The 15915-nt window shown below is 47.9% G+C and overlaps 1 protein-coding gene across 4 annotated transcripts in view; it reads left to right on the forward strand.

Moving 5' to 3' along the window:
- Window positions 1-6104: 6104 nt before the first annotated feature.
- The window catches only part of LOC134983122 (zinc finger protein OZF-like), a 61204-nt gene continuing 51393 nt past the window's right edge, over window positions 6105-15915 (forward strand). For 3 of the 4 annotated variants that reach the window (XM_063948850.1, XM_063948851.1, XM_063948853.1), the window contains exon 1: window positions 6207-6296. Coding sequence is in view for 1 of the 4 variants with exons in the window: in XM_063948852.1 (XP_063804922.1) it covers window positions 6225-6296 (72 nt within the window). In the remaining 3 variants the exon portion in view is untranslated. Of the gene's footprint in view, window positions 6297-15915 lie in introns of all 4 variants that reach the window. The other variant, XM_063948852.1, reaches the window with a different exon arrangement.

Raw genomic sequence — 15915 nt, forward strand, 5'->3', positions numbered from 1 at the left:
TGAATAAACTTTTATTTTGACTTTTACCTGGTTGTCATGGTCACACCTTCGGGTTTCATTTAAACACTTACATGTGCAGGGGTCTGATTAAACCTCCCTGGTTTAAGTTCCTCTCAGCCCCTACAACTGAGGCTTTCTCCTGTCAGCTAAAACCCTCAGTTGTGACAGTGGGCTCTTCTTGGGCGGCTGCCTGAGGTGTCTCGGCGTTACAGCTTTCCCGAGCGGCGACTTGGTCGGGTTCAAACACCTTTGCAAAGTTCTACAAGTGTGATACCCTGACTGAGGAGGACCTCATGTTTGCTCAATCGGTGCTGCAGAGTCATCTGCACTCTCCCGCCCATTTTGGAGCTTTGGTATAATTCCCATGGTCCTTACGGAGTCCCCAGCATCCTATAGGACGTAAGAGAAAATAATATTTTAAACCTACCGTAGAGGATGCTGGGCGCCCGTCCCAGTGTGGACTAAATTCTGCAAGACTTGAATAAAGTTTTGGCTTACATAAGGGTTATGTTACAGTTTGATCAGTCTCGGGCTGATGCTGTTTTGTTTCATACTGTTAACTGGTATGTATATTCCATGTTATACGGTGTGGATGGTGTGTGCTGGTGTGAATCTTTCCCTTGGATTAACAGAATCCTTTCCTCGTACTGTCCGTCTCCTCTGGGCACAGTTTCTCTAACTGAGGTCTGGAGGAGGGGCATAGAGGGAGGAGCCAGTGCACACCCATATCTAAAGTTCCTTGTAAATATTACGAAAAGTTTCTGAGGTAAAAACGCGCCATTGTGGGGCGGAGCTTCTTCCTCAGGCAGCCAGCACACTGCTCAGCACCATTTTCTCTCTCCTCAGGCTGCAGAGACTTCGCTGGTCCTCCTTCACTTCTGACTACAAGTATCAGGGTGCAAAACAGGGGGAGCACAAGCGAATTTGGTGCTTTACAAGTGTGTTTTACTGTGTAAAAAGTGCTGCATGTCAGTGGGCATTCTGTGTTCACAGGCATGAAATACTGGCGCTGGGGTTGTGAACTGGCTGCTCCTAAACTCTGACAGATTTTACTGTGGGTCTGTCCCCTATAAGTCCCAGTGTGTCTGTGTGTGTGTTGTACACGTGTGTAAGACATGTCAGAGGCAGGAAGTTCCTCCCTGGAGGAAACCATTTTAGGGACACAGAAGTGTAATGTGGTGGCGCTGCCGGCACACCAAGAGCCTGCATGGGTGAAAGAAATACGTGATAGTATGCATCATATCAATAGGAGGTTAGATAAGTCTGAATCTCATGCTGAGTGCTGGAGAAAATCTGTGGAGGATGTGATTTTTCAGGGCTCTGTTCTTCCATCCGCAGGCGACCCCTCTGGGTCACATAAGAGACCATTTGCGAATACTGATACCGACACGGACACTGATTCTTGTGTCGACGATAGTGACTCCAGAGTAATAGATCATAAATTGGAAAAAATATACAATATATGACTGTGGCTATAAGGTAAGTTCTGGAAGTCACGGAAGCCACTCCTGTACATCAGGAGAAGGCTTATTTCTATAAAGAAAATAAATCTAAGGTCACTTTCCCTCCTTCCCACGAGCTTAATACACTCTTTGAAGGGATGTGGCTCGGCGGGCGTTGTGGATTCGCCAGTGAAACGCGGATGCAGAATCCAAAAGAGTTTTGGAGGCTTATCCGATATAATGGTAAGGCCTTATTTGGCGATGGACTGGATGCGTTAGTCTCTGCGGCTACCGCAGGTAAGTCGTCATTTTTGCCCTTTGCACCGGCAAAAAAGACATATCACCCGCACATGCAGTCCTTTCGGCCTAATAAATACAAAAAAGCGAGAGGTTACCCCTTCTTTGAGGGTAGGGGAATGGGAAAGAAGTCCACAGCAGCTTCAGGTTCCCAGGAGCAGAAGTCTACCCCTACTTCTGCTAAATCTTCAGCATGACGCTGGGGCTCCTTGGCGGGAGGCCGCTCGGGTGGGGGCACGTCTCAAACTGTTCAGCCAAGGTTGGATTCTGTCTGGCCTGGATCCCTGTTTGTTGCAAATAGTGTCCCAGGGATACAAGCTGGAGTTTCAAGACGTTCCCCCATGCCGATTTTTCATATCGACCATGCCAGCTTCTCTTCCAGAAAGGGAAGCAGTAACAGCGGCAATCCAAGAATGATGTCAGGATCAGGTCATAGTCCTGGTGCCTTTGTCACAACAAGGGGAGGGGTTTTATTCAAACCTTTTTGTAGTTCCGAAGCCGGACGGCTCGGTCAAACCGATCCTAAACCTGAAAAATCTGAATCTCTACTTGAAACGATTCAAGTTCAAAAGGGAATCACTGAGGGCAGTGATTTCCAGTCTGGAGGAGGGGGACTACATGGTGTCTGTAGACATAAAAGATGCTTACCTGCATGCTCCCATTTATCCTCCTCACCAGGCTTATCTGAGATTCGCGGTTCAGGATTGCCATTACAGGTTGAGTATCCCTTATCCAAAATGCTCGGGACCAGAGGTATTTTGGATATCGGATTTTTCCGTATTTTGGAATAATTGCATGCCATAATGATATATCATGGCGATGGGACCAAAATATAAGCACAGAATGCATATATCATCCTGGGCGGCTGCCCGGGGGTCTTGGCACTGCAAATTTGCCGAGCAGCTACTTGGTCGGCGTCAAACACATTTGCAAAATTCTACAAGTTTGACACCTTGGCCGATGAAGACCTCAAGTTCGGTCAATCGGTGCTGCAGGGTCATCCGCACTCTCCGGCCTGTACTGGATCTTTGGTATAAACCCCATGGTCATGAAGTGGACCCCAGCATCCTCTAGGACGTATGAGAAAACAGGATTTTGATACCTGCCGATAAATCCTTTTCTCCTAGTCTGTAGAGGATGCTGGGCGCCCGTCCCAGTACGTACTTTACCTGCAGTTTTGTTTATTAGAATTACACATGTTGTGTTTTATTAGTTTCAGCTTGTTGCTGTAATTGGTTCATGCCTGTTGGCGTGTGTTATGTTGAATGCCATGTTGTGCGGCATGGTTGAGGTGTGAGCTGGTATGTATCTCACCATTAGTATTAAAGTAAATCCTTTCCTCGAAATGTCCGTCTCCCTGGGCACAGTTCCTGTAACTGAGGTCTGGAGGAGGGGCATAGAGGGAGGAGCCAGTTCACACCCATTGAAATGTCTTAAGAGTGCCCATGGCTCCAGCAGAACCGTCTATACCCCATGGTCATGAAGTGGACCCCAGCATCCTCTAGGACGTATGAGAAAATAAGATTTTAAACCTACCGGTAAATCTTTTTCTCCTAGTCCGTAGAGGATGCTGGGGACTCCATAAAAACCATGGGGAATAGATGGGCTCCGCAGGAGACATGGGCACTAAAAGGAACTTTAGATATGGGTGTGCACTGGCTCCTCCCTCTATGCCCCTCCTCCAGACCTCAGTTAAAGAAACTGTGCCCAGAGGAGATGGACAGTACGAGGAATGGATTCTGTTAATCCAAGGGCAAGATTCACACCAGCGCACACCATCCACACCGTATAACATGGAATATACGAACCAGTTAACAGTATGAAAATCCTGTTTAATAGGACACCACAGACTACTCTCCCTGTATAATAATAAAAATAATAACAGGACGCCACAGGCTGCTCCCGCTCTGTAGTAATAACAGGACACCAGAGGCTGCTCCTCCTGTATAATAATATTAATAACAGGACACCACAGGCTTCTTCCCCAGTATAATATTATTATTATTATTAACAGGACACCACAGGCCGCTCCCCCTGTATAAAAATAATAACAGGACACCATAGGCTGCTCCTCCTGTATAATAATAACAACAACAACAGGACACCACAGGCTCCTCCTCCTGTTTAATAATAATAATAACAGGACACCACAGGCTGCTCCTCCTGTATAATAATAACAGGACACCACAGGCTCCTCCTTATGTATAATAATAATAACAATAACAACAGGACACCACAGGCTGCTACCACTGTTTATTAATAATAATAATCATAAAAGGACACCACAGTCTGCTCACCCTGTAGCATAATAATAATAATAACAACAACAACAGGACACCACAGGATGCTCCTCCTGTATTATAATAACAACCGGACACCACAGGCCGCTCCTCCTGTATAATAATTATAACAGGACACCACAGGCTGCTCTTCCTGTATAATAATAACAATAATAATATTAATAAAAACAGGACACGACAGGCAGCTCCCCCTGTATCATAATAATAATAATAACAACAACAACAACAACAACAGGACACCACAGGCAGCTCCCCCTGTATTATAATAATAATAACAGGACACCACAGGCTACTCCTCCTGTATTATAATAATAATAATAACAACGATAATAATAACAGGACACCACAGGCTTCTCCCCCAGTATAATAATAATACTACTACTACTACTACTACTACAACTAATAATAATAATAATAACAGGACACCACAGGCTGCTTCCCCTGTATAATAATAATAATGATGATAACAGGAAACCACAGGCTGCTCCCCCTGTATAATAATAATAATAACAGAACACCACAGGCTGCTCCCCCAGTATAATAATAACAACAACAACAACAACAGGACATCCCAGGCTACTCCCCCTGTATAATAATAACAATAGTAACATTGACACCACAGGCTGCTCCCCCTGTGTAGTAATAATAACAGGACACCAGAGGCCGCTCCTACTGTATAATAATAACAACAGGACACCACAGGCTGCTCCCCCTGCATAATAATAATAACAGGACACCAGAGGCTGCTCCTCCTGTATTATAATAATAATAATTTATAAAAAATAATAATAAAAGGACACCACAGGCTGCTCCCCCTGTCTAGTAATAATAACAGGGCACTGCAGGCTGCTCCTCCTGTATTATAATAATAACAGGACACCACAGGCTCTCCCCCCACCGTATAATAATAACAGGACACAACAGGCTGTTCCTCCTGTATAATAATAATAACAGGATACCACATGCTGCTCCCTCTGTGTAATAATAATAACAGGACACAACAGGCTGCTCCCCCTGTGTAGTAATAATAACAACAACAACAACAGGATACCACAGGCTCCTCCCCCTGTATAATAATAACAACAGGACACCAGAGGCCACTCCTCCTGTATTATCATAATAATAATAACAGGACACCACAGGCTGCTCCCCCTGTGTAGCAATAATAACAGGACACCGCAGGCTGCTCCCCCAGTATAATAATAATAATAACAGGATACTACAGGCTGCTCCCCCTGTATAATATTAACTGGACGCCAAAGGCTGCTTCTCCTGTATAATAATAAAAATAACAGGACACCACAGGCTGCTCCTCCGGTATAATAATAATAAGATACTACAGGCTGCTCCCCATGTATAATAATAATAGGACACCGCAGGCTGCTCCCCCTGCATAATAATAATAATAACAGGATACTACAGGCTGCTCCCCATGTATAATAATAATAACTGGATGCCACAGGCTGCTTCTCCTGTATAATAATAATAATAATAACAGGACACACAGGCCGCTCCTCCTGTATAATAATAATGATAAATAACAACAACAACAAAACACCACAGGCTACTCCCCAGTATAATAATAATAATTATTATTATTATTTAAAAACAACAGGACACCTCAGGCTGCTCCTCCTGTAAAATAATAATAATAACAGGACACCACAGGCTGCTCCTCTTGTATAATAATAATAAGACACCACAGGCCGCTCCTCCTGTATTATAATAACAACAACAGGACACCACAGGTTGCACCACCTGTGTAGTTATAATAAAAGGACACCACAGGCTGCGCCTCCTGTATAATACTACACCACCACCACCGGGAGGCATCCTATGTGTGGAACGGATTAATGCAGTGACCGGAAGTAAGGTGGAACGCACAGGGCGGAAGTAGAGAGTGATTGGACAAGCTGCTTCCAGGTGACTGGCCCCTCCCCTCTACACCCCGTCTCAGGCCCGCCCTCTGTAAAGTTTATTACCATACATGTCCTCAGTGCCGGAGGCCGGCGGCCATTTTCTTGTAGACCAGTCCGGCACCTGCAGCAGCGATAGGTTCCCTGGCCGTCTAGTGACGTCAGGAACGGCGGCCATTTTCCCCTGGTCTGAGCTCCGCCTTCCTTCTATCAATCCCACAAGGCCAGTAGGAGTGATTCTATATTGGAGTGGGAGAAGGGACCTTCTGATGTACCTAGGGAAGGTAGCATCAACCAAGGCAGCAGGAGCAGAGAGCAACCACTGCTGTGTCTGGCAGCAGGTAATATTATTATTAGTATTATTCTATAAGCTGAGCAGCTCTGGTGTTAGGTTACTGTACTACAGGGGGAGCAGCCTCTGGTGCCTTGTTATAGTGCAGCTGGAGCAGCCTCTGGTGATGCATTATACCTGTACAGGTGGCTGACACTCTAGTGTCCTATTACTGTAATACAGGTGTCGCAGACCCTGCCATTACCGTAATACAGGTGGCACAGGTGTTGTGTCCTGTGGCATTGTACTATACAGGGGCAGTGGTGCAAGTAGAAAAAATGTCTTACGGGTACTGTGTGCGCGCGCCGAAGGGGGCGTGGTCAATGAAAATGGGGGCGTGATACACATATGGGGAGGGGCAGATACACGTATGACCCCAATAGTGTCAGATACACGTTGCCCCACAGTGCCAGATACACATAACCCCACAGTGCCAGATAAACATTGCCCCACGGTGCCAGATACACAAATGTCCCCAGAGTGCCAGATACACAAATGTCCCCAGAGTGCCAGATACACAAATGTCCCCAGAGTGCCAGATGCACAAATGTCCCCAGAGTGCCAGATGCACAAATGTCCCCAGAGTGCCAGATGCACAAATGTCCCCAGAGTGCCAGATGCACAAATGTCCCCAGAGTGCCAGATGCACAAATGTCCCCAGAGTGCCAGATGCACAAATGTCCCCAGAGTGCCAGATGCACAAATGTCCCCAGAGTGCCAGATGCACAAATGTCCCCAGAGTGCCAGATGCACAAATGTCCCCAGAGTGCCAGATGCACAAATGTCCCCAGAGTGCCAGATGCACAAATGTCCCCAGAGCGCCAGATGCACAAATGTCCCCAGAGCGCCAGATGCACAAATGTCCCCAGAGCGCCAGATGCACATTGCTCCACAGTGCTAGATGCACATTGCCCCACAGTGCCAGATGCACATTGCCCCACAGTGCCAGATGCACATTGCCCCACAGTGCCAGTGCCAGATGCACATTGCCCCACAGTGCCAGATATCCCCCACAGTGCCAGATACACAAATGTCCCCAGAGTGCCAGATACACATTGCCTCACAGTGCCAGATACACATTGCCTCACAGTGCCAGATACACATTGCCTCACAGTGCCAGATACACATTGCCTCACAGTGCCAGATACACATTGCCCCACAGTGCCAGATACACATTGCCCCACAGTGCCAGATACACAAATGTCCCCAGAGTGCCAGATACACAAATGTCCCCAGAGTGCCAGATACACAAATGTCCCCAGAGTGCCAGATACACAAATGTCCCCAGAGTGCCAAATACACATTGCCCCACAGTGCCAGACACACATTGCCCCACAGTGCCAGATACACATTGCCCCCACTGTGTCAGATATACATTGCCCCCCGTGCCAGATACAGAAATGCCCCTACAGTGCCAGATATGCCCCCAGTGCCAGTAATCCCCCAGTGCCAGGTATACATGCCCCCCTGTGCCAGATATCCCCCAGTGCCAGGTATATATGCCCCCCTGTGCCAGATATGCCCCAGTGCCAGATATCACCCAGTGCCAGGTATACGTGCCCCCCCAGTGCCAGATATCCCCCAGTGCCAGGTATAACATGCCCCCCCCCAGTGCCAGATATCCCCCAGTGCCAGGTATACATGCCCCCCTGTGCCAGATATCCCCCAGTGCCAGATATGTATGCCCCCCCTGTGCCAGATATGCCCCCAGTGCCAGGTATACATGCCCCTCTGTGCCAGATATCCCCCAGTGCCAGGTATATATACCCCCCCTGTGCCAGATATGCCCCCAGGGCCAGGTATAACATGCCCCCCCAGTGCCAGATATCCCCCAGTGCCAGGTATAACATGCCTCCCCCAGTGCTAGGTATAACATGCCCCCCCAGTGCCAGATATCCCCCAGTGCCAGGTATAACATGCCTCCCCCAGTGCTAGGTATAACATGCCCCCCCAGTGCCAGATATCCCCAAGTGCCAGGTATAACATGCCCCCCTGTGCCAGATATCCCCCAGTGCCAGGTATATATGCCCCCATGTGCCAGATATGCCCCCAGTGCCAGGTATACATGCCCCCCCCCCCCAGTGCCAGGTATAACATGACCCCCCCCCCCCAGTGCCAGGTAAACATGCCCCCCTCCCCTACTCACCGCTGCCGTCGCCGTCCAGTCTGTCATGTGAGGAAAGGAGAGCGCAGCCTGCGCCTCTCCTTCCCCTCAGTCTCCGGCGGGTGTCTCAGTTTAATTCAGTGCCGATCCGTGAGCCAATCAGAGCTCGCACCCGCGAGCTCTGATTGGCTCACGGATCGGCGCTGAAGTAACTGAGACACCCACCGGAGACTGAGGGGAAGGAGAGGCGCAGGCTGCGCTCTCCTTCCCTCACATCAGCGGCGGGTGCGGCGTGGAGCAGGGGAAGGAGGGAGGGAAGGAAGAGGAGCGGCGGCCCGTCGGTGTGGGTACGACGTACCCATGGCTAAATTCTTACGGGTACGCCGTACCCACCCGTACCCGCCCACTTGCACCACTATACAGGGGTAGCGGCCTGTGTTGTCTTGCTATGCAGAGAGAGGGGCCTGTGTTTTATTACTGTACAGAGAGAGCGGCCTGCGTTGTATTAAACTACAGAGGAGCTATTTGAATATACAGGGGAGCAGCATGTGTTGGGCTACTCTACAGGGGGAGTGGTCTTTGGCATCCTCCTATCCGCCCCTACGGTCGACTAATGACCATCACCTCTCCACCGCCCTGGTCACTGCTTCCCATGCACGAGTTCAGGATTTTGCCCGTGCTGCACCCCTTCAGTGGAACGCACTCCCCCGCTCCATTAGACTCTCCCCAACCTTGCAAAGCTTCAAACGGGCACTAAAAACCTACCTATTCATCAAAGCATACCCTCCCGATGCATAACCCAGTGCTGAAGCCGCGCTTCCACCCCCCTGCCTCATGCCGTGAACATCTCAGTTTTGCTTGCATACTGCCATCAGGCTACCTCCCACTTACCTGCACCTCTTGTCATCTGTCTGTCGCCCCTCCCCATTAGATTGTTAGCTCTTCAGAGCAGGGCCCTCTTTCCTCTTGTTATCTAAGCCCTCGTCTCAACACATTTCATTCACAGCTCTCCCCTACTCAACGACCATCTTTATCCTGCTAGTAAAGGCTCATCTCCATCTAGGGCCACCAGCCTCTAGTAGTACGATGATCACTCCCTCGATACTTACATCTTAGCTGTATTATGTCTTGAGAATGTGTGGTGCTCTGTTACCTGTACTCTATTTCTGTTATTTATTTACTGTAATGCAATGTTTTGTCCCCTGTACTGTCCTTTGTACGGCGCTGCGAAACACATGTGGCGCCTTATAAATAAAATGTAATAATAATAAATAATACAGGGATAGTGGATTGTGACATCCTACTATACAGGGGGAGCAGTCTGTGTTGCCCTATTATACAGGGAGAGTGGCCTGTGGTGTCTTGTTACTATTATTATATAGTGTGAGCAGCATGTATTGTCTTTCTATACAGAAGGAGTAGCCTGTGTTGTCATAATATACAGGGGTAAAATCTTGTGCTGTCATACTATACAGGGGGAGCGGTCTGTGTTGTCATAATTAGTGATGAGCGGTTCGGTTCCTCGGGATCCAAAACTCTCCGAACTTCACCCATTTTACACAGTTCCAAGACAGACTTGAATCTTACCGCCTTGCTCGGTTAACCCGAGAGCGCCCGAACGTCATCATTCCACTGTCGGATTCTCGCGAGAGTCGTATTCTATATAAGGAGCCGCGCGTCGCCGCCATTTTCACTCGTGCTTTGGAGATGATGGCGAAAGGACGTGGCTGCGTTCTCTCAGTTTCTGTTTTCAGTGTGATGCAAATATCTGTGCTCAGTGTGCTGAAAATATCTACGTTTTCTGCCTGAAAAACGCTCCATATCTGTGCTGCATTGTAGTGTCTAGTAGGAGGACAGTGCAGAATTTTGCTGTGACCACCAGTATATATATATAGCAGTACGGTACAGTAGTCCATTGCTCTACCTCTGTGTTGTCAAGTATATTATGCATCCATACCTGTGCTGCATTTTAGTTGTGCGCAGTATATAGTAGGAGGACAGTGCAGAATTTTGCTGTGACCACCAGTATATATATAGCAGTACGGTACAGTAGTCCATTGCTCTACCTCTGTGTCATCAAGTATACTATGCATCCATACCTGTGCTGCATTTTAGTTGTGCGCAGTATATAGTTGGAGGACAGTGCAGAATTTTGCTGTGACTACCAGTATATATATAGCAGTACGGTACAGTAGCTCTACCTCTGTGCCGTCAAGTATACTATGCAGTGCCACTCCTAGATGGGCCAGGTGTTTGTTTCGGCCACTTGGGTCGCTTAGCTTAGCCATCCAGCGACCTTGGTGCACCTCTTTTTTTTCTTTGCATCATGTGCTGTTTGGGAGTATTTTTTAAATCTGCCATCCTGTCTGACACTGCAGTGCCACCCCTAGATGGGCCAGGTGTTTGTGTCGGCCACTTGGGTCGCTTAGCTTAGCCATCCAGCGACCTCTGTGCAAATTTTAGGACTAAAAATAATATTGTGAGGTGTTCAGAATAGACTGAAAATGAGTGGAAATTATGGTTATTGAGGTTAATAATACTATGGGATCAAAATGACCCCCAAATTCTATGATTTAAGCTGTTTTTGAGGGGGGTTTGTAAAAAAAAAACCACCCAAATCCGCCAAAAACGTTTCAGGGAGGTTTTGCCAAAACGCGTCCGAATCCAAAACGCTGCTGCTGAACCGAATCTAAAACCAAAACACAAAACCTGAAAAATTTCCGGTGCACATCACTAGTCATAATATACAGGCTACAGGCATAGCATCCTGTGTTGTCATAATAGACAGGAGGAGCGGCCTGTGGCATCCTGCTCTACAGGGGGAGCGGCCTATGTTATAATATACAGGGGTAGTATCCTGTGCTGTCGTAGTATACAGGGGAGCAGGCTGTGTTATAATATACGGGGGGTGGCCTTTGGCGTTCTGCTATAGGTGTCCTATTATACACAGAAAACGGATTGTGGGATCCTATTATACATGCAGAGCGGCCTGTGGTGTCCTCCTATACAGGGGGAGCAGCCTGTGGCATCCTGCTATACAGGGGGAGCAGCCTGTGTTGTCGTAATAGACAGGAGGAGCGGCCTGTGGCATCCTACTCTACAGGAGTAGTGGATTGTGACATCCTACTTTACAGGGGGAGCAGCCTGTGTTGCCCTATTATACAGGGATAGGGGTCTGTGGTGTCTTGTTTCTATTATTATATAGGGTGAACGATATGTATTGTCTTTCTATACAGAAGGAGTAGCCTGTGTTGTCATAATTTACAGGGGAAGTGGCGTGTGTTGTCATAATATACAGTGCTTTCATAATAGACAGGAGGAGCGGCCTGTGTTGTCAGTATATACAGGGGTAGAATCCTATGCTGTCCTAGTATACAGGGGGAGTGGCCTGTGTTGTCATAATATACAGGGGTAGCATCCTGTGCTGTCCTAGTATACAGGGGGAGTGGCCTGTGTTGTCATAATATACAGGGGTAGCATCCTGTGCTGTCCTAGTATACAGGGGGAGTGGCCTGTGTTGTCAAAATATACAGGGGTAGCATCCTGTGTTGTCATAATAGAGAGGAGGAGCGGCCTGTGTAGTCATAATATACAAGGGTAGCATCCTGTGTTGTCATAATAGACATGAGGAGCGGCCTGTTGCATGCTACACTACAGGGGGAGTGGCCTGTGTTATAATATACGGGGGGTGGCATTCTACTATAGGTGTCATATTATACACAGAAAACGGATTGTGGGATCCTATTATACATGCAGAGCGGCCTGTGGTGACCTCGTATACATGGGGAGCAGCCTGTGGCACCCTCCTATAAAGGGGGAGCAGCCTTCGATGTCATAATACACAGGAAGAGAGGCCTGTGACACTGTGATTTACAGGAAGAGAGGCCTGTTGTGTCTTGTTGTTATTATTATACAGGGTGAGAGGGATGTGTTGTCCTTCTGTACAGTGGAAGTGGTTTGTCTGGGTCTGTTCCCGGTGGGGTCAGTGGTGGAGGAAATGAGGAGACTGTAGTAAGTTCCTGCGCATGTGCGCAATGGTGTTTATTGAAGCACAGAAATATATAAAATAACTGGAGCAATAGCAAATTCAACAGCAATTCTGTGAGAGGGACGGATAGAGTCTCTGGAAGCAAAACAGTCACATAATGTATCACCTGGAATAAACGCTGGTCGGCCTGGGAGCTGATGATGACTTGAAACAGAACTTAAAACAGATGCTTGGCAATGTCGATGATCGGCCTGGAAACCGATGGTGACATGAACAGGATTTCTTTTACGTCCTAGAGGATGCTGGGGTCCACATTTGTACCATGGGGTATAGATGGGTCCCTTGGGAGCCAAGGGCTATTTAAGAGTTTAATCGTGTGGGCTGGCTCCTCCCTCTATGCCCCTCCTATCAGACTCAGTTTAGAAAATGTGCCCGGTAGAGCCGGTCACAGATAGGGGAGCTCCTAGGAGTTCTTTTAGTTTTTTTGTTTTTTAAAGAGTTAGTTACATGGAGACTTCTGGCAACAGCCTCCCTGCTTCGTGGGACTTAGGGAAGGGGGAGTAGTGTCCAACCCTGAGAGGTTAATGGCCACTATCTCCGCTGACAGGACACTGAGCTCCTGAGGGTGATGATCGCAAGCCTACGAGGCGACCGCTCACTCCCGCAGCATTGTCGCCACCCCCTAACGGAGCCAAAAGATGGAGTGGTGAGTATGACGCCGGTGACCCGTGAGAATGGCGGCATAAGGGTCGAACAGGCTGCACTCCGGAGGGCTCAGCCGTACCATAGTATGCGGCGCTATGAGGGGTGCCCTGGGCCAGTGCAATACCCTACACTGGTCAAACTAGCTAACAGGGGCTAATCCCACTGTTAGCTGCAGGAAACCTCAGGCCAGTATAAACTAATAAGTGAGGGCAGATGCGCCATTAAAGGGGGCGGGGCTTCTCCTTAGAGCGGATCAAGCACTCACCAGCGCCATTTTCTCTCTGCAGATCACAGCTACCAAAACTCTGACTGGGAATGCTGACCCTCCACATAACTCCAGCTATCCTGTGCGGTACCAGGGGCTTATAGAAGAGGGGGAGAGTGTTATTTACTGTTTAATCTTTTAAGGTTACTCAGTCAGCGCCAGGCATTTATCATATAACTGCCTACTGGGGCGCTGTGTGTGCTGGCTCCTCATACTCTGTGTCCCCCTGAAGGTACTCTGGGGGAAATTGTGTCTGACATTTTCTTGTGTGTGTGTGTGTGTGTGTGTGTGTGTGTGTGTGTGTGTGTGTGTGTGTGTGTGTGTGTGTGTGTATATATCTCACATTACCATGTCTAGGGACTCTGTGTCTTGTGCTGCAGAGTGTGTATCTTCTCCAGAGGAGTCTATTCCATGTACTCAAGAATGTAATATACTGTTTCAGCCCTCTGAATCCGAACCCTAACGGGTGGCTTCTATTAAGGGAATGATATCCCAGATTTCATCTAGGATAGCTCATAATGAGACTGAAGCACAGGATTTAAATAGATCTGTAGAGGTTTTGTCGTATTCAGCTCCCGCTACCTCATCCAAGACCCCTGATGTATATCCTAAAAAGCGTGCTCTTGCACAAATAATACATGTCGACACGGATACCGACTCTGATTCAGGGGTCGGTGATGATGATATATACAGGGGGGGGGGGGTCATCTCTTGCTAAGGGGGGGCAACTCATGATTGAGGCTATTAGGGATGTTTTACACATTACTAATAAGGTTCCTGAGCAGGTGGAGGAGGCTTACTTTTACGGACAAAAATAAATCCTCCCTTACATTCCCTGCATCTAAAGAATTTAACGCATTGTTTAAAAATCCTGGGAAAACCCGGAGTAAAAGTTTCAGATCCCTGAAAGAGTTCTCATTGCTTTTCCTTTCCCTGAGGATAGGAAAAAGTGGGAAAACCCGCCGGTTGTAGATGCTTCTGTTTCTAGGTTGTCAAAAAAAGTGGTTTTACCTGTACCTGGGTCCACCGCTTTAAAGGAGCCGGCCGACCGCAAGATTGAGCCTACACTCAAATCTTTATACACAGCAAATGGTGTAGCTTTAAGACCTACTATTGCTTGTGCATGGATTTCTAAAGCCATTGTAAAGTGGTCAGGCACTTTACTAGAGGACTTAGATTCTATGGATAGAAGTGACATTGAATTATTTTTACGTCGCATACAGGATTCTGCAGGTTTCATGGTGGAAGCCATAAAAGACCTTGGACATCTGAACGAGAGAGCTTCTTCCATGGCTGTCTCTACACGCAGGGGACTCTGGCTGTGCCAATGGTCTGCGTACGCGGAATCCAAGAAGAGTGTGGAGAACCTACTTTTCACAGGTCATGCTCTGTTTGGGGAATCGTTACATGCGTGGATCTCCACGGCAACTAAAGGTAAGTTGACTTTTCTTTCCTCTGCTACACCACCTACTAAGATATCATATCCTATGTCTGCAATGCAGTCCTTTCTGACCGCTAAAGCAAAAAAGTCCAAATCCCCCTCCACTTTCTTTAGAGTTGGTCGGGGGAAATCCCGAAAACCTGCACCCACAGGTTCCCAGGAACAGACACCTGGTTATGCTTCCTCAAAATCCTCGTCATGACGGTGGACCTCCCAGCCTGGAGATCGGGCAGGTGGGAGCAAGACTCAAAATTTCAGTCTTGTCTGGGCGTCCTCATGCCTGGATCCCTGCGTACAAGATATTGTTACCCAGGGGTACAGACTGGAGTTTCAAGAACTCCCATCTCCCATATTCTTGAAATCAGGCTTGCCAGCTTCGCTGACAGAAAGTGCTATTTTACAGGAAACCATTCAAAAGTTGCTAAGGTCAAATGTCATTGTTCCAGTTCCACCTCACCTACAACACAAGGGTTATTACTAAAACCCGTTTGTGGTACCGAAACCGGATGGTTTGGTAAGGCCGATATTAAACCTAAAGTCATTGAACCACTACTTGAGGGAATTCAAATTCAAGATGGAGTCTCTGAGAGCGGTCATCTCAGGTCTGGAGGAAGGGGAATTCCTGGTATCCCTGGATATCAAGGATGCATGCCTTCACATCCCGATCTGGCCGCCTCATCAGGATATCTCAGATTTGCACTGCTGGACTGTCACTATCGGTTCCAGGTGCTAGCGTTTGGTCTCTCCACGGCACCAAGAGTGTTCAACAAGGTGATGACGGAGATGATGCTACTCCTCCACAAGCAGGGTGTGAACATAATTCCTTATCTGGACTACCTGCTGATAAAAGCGTCTTTCAGGGAGAAGCTGTTAGAGCATTGTTCTCACAACTCAACTGCTCCAGGATCATGGATGGATCCTGAACTTTCCAAAGTCGCATTTGTAGCCGACAAGGAGACTGTCCTTCCTGATGATGATCCTCGACACGGAAGTACAGAAGGTGTTTCTACCGGAAGAGAAAGCGTTGGTGATACAAGCAATAGTTCTGGAGGTCTTGAAGCCTGCCCGGGTATCGGTTCATCAGTGCATTTGCCTTCTGGGGATGATGATTGCCTCCTACGAGGCT

This window comes from Pseudophryne corroboree (assembly GCF_028390025.1).
Source record: "Pseudophryne corroboree isolate aPseCor3 chromosome 3 unlocalized genomic scaffold, aPseCor3.hap2 SUPER_3_unloc_1, whole genome shotgun sequence".
In the NCBI taxonomy this organism is placed as follows: Eukaryota; Metazoa; Chordata; class Amphibia; order Anura; family Myobatrachidae; genus Pseudophryne; species Pseudophryne corroboree.